The sequence below is a fragment of the Calliphora vicina genome, chromosome 4, assembly GCF_958450345.1.
Source record: "Calliphora vicina chromosome 4, idCalVici1.1, whole genome shotgun sequence".
In the NCBI taxonomy this organism is placed as follows: Eukaryota; Metazoa; Arthropoda; class Insecta; order Diptera; family Calliphoridae; genus Calliphora; species Calliphora vicina.
The window spans coordinates 16,699,374-16,712,891 of NC_088783.1; the positions used below are offsets into that span (position 1 = coordinate 16,699,374).

General features: G+C 30.1%; 2 protein-coding genes across 2 annotated transcripts; one reads left to right on the top strand and one right to left on the bottom strand.

Moving 5' to 3' along the window:
- Positions 1–190: 190 nt before the first annotated feature.
- Positions 191–5,959, top strand: Erk7 (Extracellularly regulated kinase 7). The gene is made up of 11 exons (XM_065508569.1): positions 191–316; positions 441–506; positions 1,233–1,389; positions 1,462–1,652; positions 3,307–3,513; positions 3,666–3,827; positions 3,890–3,986; positions 4,057–4,163; positions 4,222–4,353; positions 4,413–4,592; positions 4,662–5,959. The coding sequence occupies exons 3-11, from the start codon at positions 1,312–1,314 to the stop codon at positions 5,752–5,754; spliced, it is 2,247 nt and encodes a 748-aa protein (XP_065364641.1). The 5' UTR covers positions 191–316; positions 441–506; positions 1,233–1,311; the 3' UTR covers positions 5,755–5,959.
- A 4,107-nt stretch (positions 5,960–10,066) lies between these two features.
- Positions 10,067–12,093, bottom strand: ric8a (ric8 guanine nucleotide exchange factor A). The gene is made up of 2 exons (XM_065506692.1): positions 11,911–12,093; positions 10,067–11,760 (listed from the first exon to the last, which is right to left on the bottom strand). Exons 1-2 carry the CDS (start codon positions 11,989–11,991, stop codon positions 10,174–10,176), a joined length of 1,668 nt encoding a protein of 555 aa, XP_065362764.1. The 5' UTR covers positions 11,992–12,093; the 3' UTR covers positions 10,067–10,173.
- Between the last annotated feature and the right edge of the window lie 1,425 nt (positions 12,094–13,518).

The window sequence follows — 13,518 nt, forward strand, 5'->3', positions numbered from 1 at the left end:
CTATACCAACTTAAAACAAACTATCCTTAAGGAAACCAAAACAAATTGAAATGGTGGTTGGTTAATTGGTAAAAACCTTAAAAGAAAGAAAAAATAGAAAAATGAACAAATCAAGCAATCAGTGTTAAAATTGTATACAAAATCAATCAGTTGAACGTCAACTACCTCATATTATTACAAATATATTTTGTATAATTTTTTTTAAGAAGTAATTAAAAAATATACATATAGAAATAATAAAATAAAAATTGAAAGAATTTCGCCGTTAAAAAAAGAAGTTACACGACGTAATTTAAACAATACCATTTTGTGTAGTGTGAGTTTAGGTGTTATAAATAGTGTATTTTGATAGTTGTGTATTCAAATGTGTGGTTTATTGAGCTAAATGTTTCTATTTTTTAATTTTTATATGTGACTTTAACTGTATATTTTCTATATAGTGATATTAAAGAAAAAACCTAAATAAATTGAAGTGCCAGCTAAAAAAAAGTAACGAAATATTAAATGTAAGTTTGTGAGTATTTGTTGGCAGTCACATTAAAGAATGCAATCGAATGTTAGTTTCAAAATTTAGTTTTCAATTTAATGCTATTAATGTTGTGAGAAAAAGTAAGCTCTCACACAAATGTGCATCAGGGGGCTAATTCTCCCATTGGTAATCGAAATTAATTTCAAATGCTTCTTAACTTCCGAGAAAAAACTCGCTCTTTATTAACGCGAGAATTAGCTCCTAGATCTCATTGAATAGCATACTTTAGACTTCCATATTCGAATCAATTTTGAAAATTAATGAAAATTCAGATTTATATTTCTATTACATCTTTAACTACATGTACAAATATTTAATTTATCTGGGGGTTAAATCTTAATCAGGCTCAAAAATAAAATATGTATGATTTTTCTTAATTGTAAAGAATCGATACCTTAAAAATCTGTTTGGTACATGGTACCATTATTGTGTTGTAATATGTAATAGTACAATAAACAATTTAAGAAATTTCAATCAAAATAATATACATTTAAATATGTACCTAGGTACATCTGCATATTAGTTGTATATACATTTATGACAGCTAATATTGCAACTAGGTTGAACAAAGTGGAGTGTTTCTTTATCTTTTTCATCGATTTAACAATATATTGCATTCAAAAATTGTCCTCAAATTGCATGTGCGCTCAAAACACCGTTTTAAATTTATATCAAGCAGTAAACATAGAATATCTTTTCGCAGTAACAGGTTACATTGGTTACACTAATCTGTTATCGCCAGCATTAATCTAGTGACAAAACAAAAAAAAGAAACCTGCACCATGACAACTAAAGCTCAGGATAAGCATAAGATGTCTGAAATCGATGAAGGTATATCGAAAATATTTGACATAAAAAAGGTAAATCTCTGTTATGGTTTAAAGATTTCGTTCTATAACTATTTTACATTTATTTCTAATTTCTGCATTTAGCGTTTAGGCAAGGGCGCCTATGGTATTGTGTGGAAAGCTTTGGATAAACGCACCAATGAAACAATAGCTGTGAAAAAGATTTTTGATGCTTTTCGCGATGAAACCGATGCTCAGCGCACATTTCGTGAGATAATATTTCTTAAAGCTTTTCGTAATCATCCGAATGTTGTTAAATTGCATAATGTTTATAAGTAAGTTTTTTATTTTGAGATATGTAACACCATTCGATTTTTTTTTATTGAAAAATCGGGTTTAAAAAACTATTTCACCAACAACCGTTTTCCATTAAAAAAACAGTTTTGATCCAAAAAAAAAGCATTTCAGCAAAAAATTGTTTTACATATATTTAAAAAAAAAAAGTTTGAAATTTTTCGAAAACCCATTTTTAACTGAAACCTCCTTTTGAAATCAAATAAAGTTTATTAGAGGTAAAAATTTGTATGCGAAAAGCTACATTTTTAAAAACAGTATTTCGGTTATATCATTTATCTACCTTTTTGGATGACAAGACACTTCAGCAAGTCTTTCTGACAAATTTGCAAATTATTAGTTCTATACGTTATCTGGGAGCTAGCAAAAGTAATTTTTTATTAAAAAAATCGAGGTCATCTTTTAATATATCTTAGCCAATTATGGACCGGCTTTTCTGATTTTCATTACCAGCATTCTCATGAATATATCTGATATATTGAATCCACATTTGGGAGACTTATATGGGGACTTCATTACTCAATTTATGTTTAAAAAAAATGGTGAAAAAATTCGGGATACAAAAATATTTTACGCGATTTTGACCCATTGTCAATCCGAATGCCTACGACGTTACATATTTACATGACTTATTAATCAAGATAAAGGCCAAAAGAGGTAAACAAAAAATCAGTACATATTCGCGATTTTTTGTTTATCCCCTCGAGTGTTTTCAAAAACGAGCGATTTTCAAAAACAAATAGTCGAAAAATGTATGTTCTGCAAATCGCACGATTTTGTACATTGAAACAGGTTTGTTGACTCAAAACTAAAACGAGTATATCATGTGGATTCGATTTACACATCACCAAAATATGTGAATTCGTTTTTAAAACGGAAACGTTACTCGGATTCGGTACAATAAACTGTTGAGTTGACTTGAATTTTTTTTTTTTGGAAAATCCAATTCTTTTTTTACACCCTTCACCAATTGAAATTTCTACATTTTTCATTTGTGACTCCATGAAGTATATATACATTTTGGATCGTTATAGATAACGGAGTCGATATAAGTTTCAATGTACAAAATCATGGGATTTGTAGAACATCAATTTGCGAATTATTCGATTTAGAAAATCTCTGGTTTTTTTAAATCACTCGATTTACAGAACAGTTTTAAAATGAATTCAGATATACTCATTTTACATAAATTTGTTTGTAAATTTTGCAAATTGCTCGTTTATATCATTTACCAGGAGTGGCAAAAAATTTGTGGTTGCCTTCTGACAACGTAACTGAAGTTCAGTTGCCGTCCATAATCGACCCATTACTTTCAATCTAAACTTGAAATTATGTTAGAAGTATTAAATAAATTTTATTAAACATTAAATAAAATAAACATTAAACCAGCATATAATGGTTTTTAAGTACTCGCATAAGTATTTGCTCAAATAACTATCTTCCTTTTATAATAATAGTTGCTGAATTTATTTCCTTTTATTTTCCAATAAAGGCTTATTTTTTTAAGTTTTAGTTTTCCTATTATTACTTTTATTCATTATTTAATTGTAAAAATATTGTATTAATCGTATATGGCCCAATGGGCTCGATTATTTAAATAAAGAATGAAATGAAATAACACTATTCTCTTTTTAGAGCTTCAAATAATTTGGATATTTACTTGATATTTGAATACATGGAAAGTGACCTGCACAATATTATCAAAAGAGGCACCATATTAAAAGATATACACAAACGCTATGTTATGTATCAATTAATCAATGCCATTAATTACATACACTCGGGAAATGTGATACATAGAGACTTAAAGCCCAGCAATGTCTTAATCGATAGCAAATGCAGGTAAAGTTTATGAATAACACAACCGTATTGATAAGGAAAATGTATTGTTATCCATTTGGCTTTAAAGTTAACATACCGATTTTCTTTAGCAATATAGCTGCCAGTCTTTATTCAGTCAGATATTTATATATATTTATTAATTATTTTGAAAGGTGCAAATTAGCTGATTTCGGTTTAGCTCGTTCTGTGGCAAATCGTGCTTTAAGTGGCGACAATACTGATATGGGCAGCGATAAACCCGCAGAATTATTACTAACCGATTATGTTGCAACACGATGGTATCGAGCGCCAGAAATACTAGTGGCTAGTAAAAGGTTAAATACATGAAAATTATTTATAAAAACTATTTAACATTTTATTATAAATTTAATTATAGATATACCAAGGGTATTGATATGTGGAGTTTAGGCTGCATATTAGCTGAAATGATACGGGGAAAACCTATATTTCAAGGCAGTAGTACCATAAATCAAGTACACTATATAATCTATAAATCAAATTTAAAAAATACATTAAAAATTTGTCTAATTTTGAATTTCACAGATAGAGAAAATCGTTTATACCCTGCCAGATATAACGGAGCACGATATACGTTCAGTGGGAGCGGGCTTTGGTTCGGTTTTATTCAACAAACAAATTTTAAAGGATAAGTAAGTTTTGTGGTTTATTTTTATTTTAATTATAAATAATTTTCGAATTTTCTTTAAGGAAAACCACACTGAATGATTTATTAAGTGGTGCCACTGGAGATGCATTGGATTTGGTTAAATCTTTGCTAGTATTAGACCCCATGGGACGTTTAACGGCTAATCAGGCATTAAATCATTGTTATGTGGAAAAGTAAGAAAAATTAATTGGATTTTGTTGCCTCTCAAATTTCAAATTGTCAATACTTACAGATTCCGGAATTCAATACCAGAACTAGAACTGAATGTGGATATATTGCCACCCTTTCGTGATGATGTACGCTTAAGTGTGCCCGAATATAGATCAAAATTATATGAAATTGTACAAACGCATGGTGAAAAAAACAGATCAATAGATAGTAACAAAAATTCCATAAATACAATTAAAACCAGGTAATGATATCAATAAATTAATCATTAATGCTTAGCATAGCCAATTTATTTTCCAATTTTCTTTTATAGAGAACACAAGTCCTTGCAAAATATGCACGAAAAGTCGGAACAGAAAAAAATTACAAAAATAAAACAGCATGCAACTAACACTTTGGAGGATAATCTGTCGCAAAGTAATGGCAACCTAAATACCCTAATTAATAGAGCCTTAAAGAAAACAACACCCATAGCTAAAAAGAAAAGCACCAAAAGTATAAACACTAATATAGGAGAACTTACAACAAATGATCAAAGATATCATATAAAAGATGATAGATATTTGCAGCGTAGTAAATCACATGGTTATCATCAACAACTGCATAGACAATTGTTAGATAATGGTGTTAATACGGAAGTAGGTGAGTTAAATGTAAGACGATTTTCCACAAATGAATTGGACTTATCGAAGCAAAATGTAAGCACGGAATCTCTCAAAAGAAGTAATACTAGCAAACGACTGCATCGCAGTGCCGTAGCTTTAAATAAATCAGAAAATGATATGAACAGCAAAATGGAACAAATTACACAGCATACACCACCTCCCACACTGAAGAATTTCATACGCCAAACAAAATCTGAAGTTATACCTTTGAATAATACAGCCAGTAGTGAATCCTCTAAAGTTCAAGAACGCATTTGCTATGAAAGGCGTTTAAAGAAGCTGGAAGATAAAATCGAACGTTATAAAAATGAAGTGAAAAGTTTTTGCCGCGAAACATTTAGAAATACCCAACAAAACACCAATGATGAAAAAACAAATTGTAAAAATTATAATTTCAGAAGCACACCAAAGAAACTGACCACAACCACTACTAGCAGTAGTAATACGCCCATTAAAAACATTTATTTCCAGCTGCTAACCAAAGGTCAACATCACGATTATCACAAATCCGATTTAGATCTTTCGGGTAATAGTGGCAACGGTAGCAGTAGCGATCATTTTAGAAACTCTTACAACTCAAACTCATGTTCTGGTCGTAGCAAAACCTCAACAAATGGCCACTATAAAACTCATAGTCTTCAAAGTCATCAACAACAGCAACAAGACCAACTATCACAACAATATCATATGACACAAAAGCATCAATCTCAACATCGTTGTCCTATATCCAAATTTGTTTAACATCACATCAAGTCACTATAAATTTATTTTATGAAGAACCCTTCATTCTAACTCATATATAACATTAAATAGCTAAAAAAATACTTTTTTAAGTACATAGGTACTAACTAACCACATACATATATTTTAGAAATTAAACTGCCCAACTTTGTAATATTGTTGTTGTATTAAACGCAGAATATAATATAAATACAATTATATTTTTGTGCCAGTATATGAATTATAAAGTACATATTTTTATTTTTGGCCAGATCGTATGTATTCAGAATGATTAAATATAGAAATAACATCAGCGAGCATTGTTTACAATGTTAGCGAAAAAAAGAAGAAAAATTTTATTTTATATCAATCTATACATTCATAAAATAATTAACGTTACTGAGTGACTGACTAATTCATCGCCCAGACCAAGCGAAAAAGGATTTTTTTAAATTCGTAGGTTTAGGAGATAAAAGCGTGTAAATTTCGTAAGAATATATCTTCTAAACTAATACAGATACAAAAAATATTTACTAGTAGGCACCACAATACTAATTTTTATTTTTGCAACTTTTTTCATAAAGTATGTTTTTTTATAAATTTCTTTATTTTTTTTTTTTAATAAAATTTTTTCCTTCAGCACATTGACACAAATATTAATCGTTTAGGACATATTTGTGTCACAAACTTCACGGGTGTTCATGAGTCAAAAGCGAAATTTGTACTTTTTTAATATTTTAAATTATTTAACTTATTGTCTAAAAAAAGTTAGCTGATGTGCTTCTGAGTAAAGTAAGAATCATAAATAAGGTTATTAAGAACCTTTATTAAGCATTATCGTATCATAAAACATTTCTGCCACACATATCATGAGTAAATAACCCTAGGTCTCCACGTAGCAATATTTATTGCTGCAATTGTCAAATTTGATTGCGTCAATAAAATTCGCGAATGTAGACCGCAAATTGCCATATGTAGCAATCCATTGCGCAATGATTGCTCTACTGATTGCCTGAGCAATTATTGATAAGCAATAAGCTGTCAGTTCAGTTGTCATTAATGTAAAATTTCATCTTTCTATGATTCGGTGCGATTAATTCATACATATTTAATTTATTTAAGATCCAAAAGAAAAAAAACAATGAAATTAGTGAAAAAAATCATTCAACGCAAAATAAACCACTGTTTTTCATAGAACATCTCTCGTTGAAAATTTTTTATTTGTGACGAACGTTTTCTCCACCTAAAGCAATGCCACCTAATAGTAAGTAGGGAAGTAATAAAGCTTACAAAAATTAGTACACTTAAGAGCAGTGATGTTCAAAAATAAAAATGAAGATGTATTGGTGAGAGAGCTACCCAGCAAACATAATGTCAAACACTTAAATTAAGAACAAAATAAAGAATGTTTAGATTTAGAATTTTTGCCAGATATAACCAATTTATTAAATGAATGTAATTTAAATTTTAAGGATATAAAAGAATATACATTATACGGCCGAAATTCTCTCAAATTTTTTTATTTATTTCTGACTTTGTTGTTTTGTGTTCAATTGCAATTGAAACGCGTGTGTTTGCTATGCTTCGTCCAAAAACCAACCAACAACAATGCTTAATGAATTTCTAAAAAAAATGACACATTTGTTATGCTCTTTTAAAAAGAATAAGAATATGTGTGTTGTTACTCAGCGCGAAAGCACAATGAAATGAACATCATTGCTTAAGAGCAACCATGGAACAGCGTGGGCGATCAGAACTATAAAAGGAGTGCATTTGTAAACAATTGGTGAGTCAGACGGCGAAGAAGTAAGATTTTATTTAGGTGACTTTAGCTTTGTGGATAAAGACGTGAAAGCGTCATACTACAGGAAGCGTATTCCCCGTCTAAATTTCCTCAGCGGCAGAACAATACGATACGCATTATTCCCCATCGTAATTTATTTATTTAAGTGACCCTACTCCCCTCGCTCTGTGACTAACGTCGTGACAGTGATAGTGTAAATTAAGAGATAATAAAGTACGATTTATAAGGTTTTTCGAAAGAATTGTGTTTTTAAACCTCTGGCTTAAAAAAATAAAATTGTTGTAACGAGCCGTGAGCTCCAGACCTACGTAAGGTGGAATCACGTCATAACAGAACAAATTGTACTTTTTTGTTCCTCTAATAGTACTTTTTGAATGTCCTATAATAATTTTCCTAGAAACATGGAATTAAGCATATATGGTACTGAATGAGTTTGAATGGCTATCCGGAATGACATCCGTTTGTAATTTCTACATTTGTCATTTGCGACCCCACAAAGTAAATATATTCTGTATCATTATTAGATAGCGGAGTAGATATAACCATGTCCGTCTCTCCGTTTGTATGTTGAAATCAACTTTCCGTTGCCCCCAAATAACTTACATACATGATTCATACATCAATATATCGGGAATTCTTCCGGTTCGGTTGCTATTTAAAAATCGGCCCTCAAATAGCTGAGATATAAGAAACAAAACAGGACACCTCGATTTTTAATCTATATCTGGATTACTGCCATTAATATATACAATATGGATATCCAATAATAGATATTTCAAAGACCTTTGCATCGGCATATATGTATAAGGCCAAATTAAATCGAACCTACAATGGGTCAAAATCGAGAAAAAAAATTCCGCGTGATTTGTTCCCCGGGAGTTTTTTCCCATAGAATTTGAATAGGAAAAATGATAAAAGGGGAAAAACTCCCAGGGAATTTTTATTCATAATTGGGCTGATAGCCACTTTTATGCTTCAGTTAATTTTCTTAGGATAATATCGGCACGAAAAACATTTCTAAGCCTAGATAAAGATTGAAAACAAAAAAAAAAATAATGTTTGAAATCAACTTTCCGAAGCCTGCAATAACTTACAAACATGATTGACACGTCAATATATCGGATAGAGTATCGATTCGGTTGTTATTTAAATTCGAGAAAATTGGTCCACAAATTCTTTACCAAACATTTTTTCCATCAAAATTTTTATCACCAAAAATTGTTTTCAATATTTAATTTAAAGTTTACTTTGGTGATGTGTATATAAGATTCGGCACAGCCGAATATAGCACATTTCTTACATGTACAATTCAATAACCAGACAATAAAAACAATTGTTTCTTTATGCTTTGACACACATATTTATTTTCGTATTTTTCATATTGGCTATAAAATATTCGGCATTAATTTATACATTATTAAATAATTTTCCACTATTTGTTTTTGATCACATCTAAAGCCAAAAAATATTATTAACTTAAAAAAAAAAATCGAAATATGTATGGTACGTATATGTATCTAAGTATTTCTTTATTTTGATTGACAACATTTAAATTGTTGTTGACTCAATGACAACAATTAGTTATTCTTAATATATAATTTATATGGTATTCGTAAAATTTATTTATTCGTAATTTGTTTATAGTTAGGTTAAAGTTTACAACAACGTTTCTTGAAAATGCACTTTTTTTATTTAGCAAAAGACTAGATAGTTTTCATAAATAGTTCGTATTGCATAGGAATAAATTAACTACTTTGCACTATATAATAAAGGTTTATTTGATAGATATTAAAGATATAACAACATGAGATTGAACGTTCACAACATAACAAATTAATTAGCTTCATCCAAAGCCTTTATTTGAATAGAATTCATTCATTGTTGAAGTTTTGTTTTTCTTTTGATTTTAATCATTTACAAAAAAAAAATATCTAGTCTTTTTGTAAGAGATTTAAATTGAAGACAAATTTAATAATTACATAAATTTTATAAAGCTTCTTTGTAATGTATTTGAATTCAAGAAAAATTCATGATTCATTAAGGAAATAATTCTACATACAATTAATTCTGAAAAGAATAAATTCATTACGTGTATAGTACTAAGGAATTATGCATAGGAATTAATTCGTAACGAATTCTTTAATGAAAATTGAATTAAGAATTAATTTTTTCGAACCTTTAGTTTTATCCAGTATTTTTGGCAACATTTGCTCTAAATTAAATAATTTAAAAAGTTCCCGTTTGTTTCGGGAATAAATTCCTTAGTACTTACTATACACGTAATGAATTTATTCTTTTCAGAATTAATTGTATGTAGAATTATTTCCTTAATGAATCATTGAATTTTTCTTGAATTCAAATACATTACAAAAAAGCTTTATAAAATTTATGTAATTATTAAATTGGTCTTCAATTCAAATCTCTTACAAAAAGACTTTAGACATTTTTTTTGTAAATAATTAAAATCAAAAGAAAACTCTAACAAATTTTAATAGAAATCGATTTTTTTATCGTGAAAATAAATATTTAATAGAATAAATTTCCATATAACTGTTAATAACTGCTTAATATTTATCAAATGACCTTTATTGTTTTATATCTACTAATACTTAATAAATCTAAATACAACTTTAATTTTAATCTTTACCTTTTTGTTGTACCTGTTGTTGCGGCAATTCTTGCTGCAACTGCAGTATATGATCAACCGGTTCTGGCTTACCCTCTTCGTTGATGCGACATGGTTTTATAATACCACCTCGGTGAAGTTTGTCTACCAATTGGGCTAATTTTTCAGCTTCATATTCTTTTTGCTCGTCCGACATGCCGTCTAAAGGATTGTTTGTGGGTGGCATATAACAGCCTAACACTGGATTGACCGAATTTTTAATGCGTTTATACTCTTCGGTATCGCTGTCCTCACTATCCGATGAATACTCACTTGTATCTGGTTTACGACAATCCAAAATACCAGCATTTGCAAATAAACCCGCCATATTGCCGTAACCGAAATGTTTTATCAAACGACTGGGATTTTTCTTACAGCAAACGAGTAATAGTTCATAGGATAGGTTGCGAACTACCATGTTGGGATTCATGAGCAGGCGACAAAGATAGTTTCGCAATTCGTTACCCTCCTCAGGACGTTTGTAAACGTCTTTTAAGGGTGGCAAGACTATGCTGCGAACATAATGACGCATGGTAGAATTACTACATATACATTTCACTAAAATGGTTAAAACTGGCTGTACATGTTCCTTATTTGAAGCAGTGTTCGTTTCCAAATCATCGAGGGCGTAGAGTAGGAAGTTGAGTATAATATCTAAAGCTGTAACATTACGATTTTCAAAAATACGACAATTTTCCGTGGATGAAGACGACGACGAGGACGGACCATCACACTTTAGCATTAGCTCACTGAGACAGCTACTGGAAATATTAGTTAGGAGATCTATAGAATGGGAAACCACTTGACGCTCACGTTCATTTCTCATGGCTCCGAAACGTAACAACAAATCGCGTATAACACTAGTCAAATGAAGACTTTGAATTTCATTCTCACTGGGACTTTTATCCGTACATGACGTTATATTGAACATAACTTTAAGCATTTCAATAATTACATCCACCTGCCCCTCGGAGAATTCCTGTGTACTACGTAGCTTCTCGTCCATTAGCTCGGTCATATAGGTCAAGCCATTAAGTTCAAATAGAACACGACTACGCACAGTAGTTTCGAGAGCCGTTATTAAAAACAACAGCTTCATATCAAACAACTCTATTTTTTCGGGAACCTGTAAAGACGACGACAATCTATGGAATATTTGATCTGCCACATTTTGTCGTACACAATCTCGTCGTATCTCAGCATTTTGAAAGACCAAGTTGCACAGACACTTCAATGCCTCAACCACGCGATCCATATTAAAGTCTCCCAACACATCCAGCGAACTAACGGAACGTGGCGACTCCTGCTCCTGCGAGGGCTCTCCCACCAAAGAACTACTCATTGTCAAATGTGCCAGCTTAAGTAGGCAACCTATGTCATCTACTATGTTGTTCTTTAGAAGACTCGCTTCATCGCGTGATAAAATGCGTACAGTATTTAAACACAATATGTGGTGCTCCTCCAATCTTTCGTCATTCAATATGTTGAAAACCTTTTTCCACAAAGTTATCCACAACTCATTCTTATGGAATTTATCAAATTTGAAAAGGTTGGCATTCTAGAAAAATACATTGGTTGTGATTGGTTTGTGGTTTATAATTCCAATTAGTTAGGGTATTAATTATGAATATGACTGAATTCCTACATTATTTTTCCCACCCTCTTCTAGAACAAACTTATTACTATTAGATTACATTATTATACTTACTTCCTTATTAAATTGCTCCAATATTTTTGGAAATTTCTGAATATTTTTCTCCTGTAGTTGTTTCAGTTGGTCGGCATCCATATTGGAAGTTATTTATTTAATTAATTGGTAAAAATAAACAATTTATATTTGCACGGTTTTTTAAATAAAATGGTAAAACAAAATATTACTTTAATAATTGTATTCTATGACTGATTGCAAATAACACAGTAATGTTGCCTGATCATATTAAATAAAAAACGCTTTTTTAATTGCAAAACTCTAGACAAATGGTGTTACACAGAAACACATAATGGTCAATACCATGATATTTAACTAAATAGTATAGGATAAAAATTAATAGTTTAATTAATTAAATATAACAGAAGTGCAATAATGATAATTATTAGATAAATGTTACTTTTTATTATAATTACAAAAAAACGTTAATTTACTTCTACACAAACAAGCTGGCAGCACAGGCTATTAATCAATAACAGGGTTGTATTTGTAGAACTATTTTAACACTGAGAGAAAATATGTTGGAAATATTAAATATACTTACATGGATTTAAATAACGTTTTATTTTGGAAGTAGCTCGTTAACGATTGGAGATATATTAATGAAATTTTACATAGACAGAGCTGAGATGTTTTTCAGTTGATTTGAATTTATATGGACTCATAGTTGAAATGGGACTAGTGGTCGACCAAACAAAGTACTTGAAATTCGCTTACATGTATAGTTTTAGCTCAAGAGATATTTGTGTTCAAACATTTTTATACCCTTCACCATCAGTAGCAATGGTATATATAGCAAAATCTCTTTAGCAATGTCCGTTCGTACGTCTGTCTGTTGAAATCAACTTTCCGAAGCCACTAAATAACTTACTTACATACATACATGATTGACACATCAATATATCCGCTAAAATCGACAGACAAACGGCCAAGATATAAGCAAAAAACCGCGACTAGCTCGATTTGTTCACAATATTTGTTTACCAAAAATTAGTTTAACATTTTTAACTTTACCATGATTTTGAACCATCAGTGAATATTAATTTCCATCCAATCTGTTGTAGATGTATGCAGAGGCTGAAGAAGACTTGTTTGTACACCAGAGGAGAATTCAATACATTTAACTAAAGTGGATTTAAATTTGTTTGTTCTAGTGCGTTTAGTACTTTTACTATTTTAAACCATCTTAAAAAAAACACAAATACATAATAGAAAATGCTTTTTTATTAAAAATTATATTAATATAATGTGGAATATAAAACGATGTGTACTAATGTACTGAATATGGAAACATCAGGAAAAAAACGTTCCCTACCAAAGGAAAAAATAAATAGTTGCACATACACGTACATTACAAAAAATAATTATAACCGATTATATGGCCAAGAGGCTAGACTACTAAATCTTTATAAATAAAAAATAAATTAAAATTAGTTTAATGCAAAAAAATAACCAATGATTATTCTATAATACTCGAAATTTGTTTTTAATACTTTTAATAAATATATAACTACGAAATGTTTACGAACGAAAAATTCGAAAACTAAAAAAATTCAGGAACTGAAAACCATTAACAATTTTATTCTGTTTTTTCCGTATTCAGCTCAT

Bases quoted from the DNA above. Each gene is read 5' to 3' on its own strand.
- Erk7 (XM_065508569.1), top strand. From the start codon at position 1,312: ATGACAACTAAAGCTCAGGATAAGCATAAGATGTCTGAAATCGATGAA. The intron at 3,987-4,056 runs GTACACTATATA...TGAATTTCACAG, and splicing joins GCAGTAGTACCATAAATCAA to ATAGAGAAAATCGTTTATAC. The intron at 4,354-4,412 runs GTAAGAAAAATT...CAATACTTACAG, and splicing joins AATCATTGTTATGTGGAAAA to ATTCCGGAATTCAATACCAG.
- ric8a (XM_065506692.1), bottom strand. From the start codon at position 11,991: ATGGATGCCGACCAACTGAAACAACTACAGGAGAAAAATATTCAGAAA. The intron at 11,761-11,910 runs GTAAGTATAATA...GTATTTTTCTAG, and splicing joins TGGAGCAATTTAATAAGGAA to AATGCCAACCTTTTCAAATT.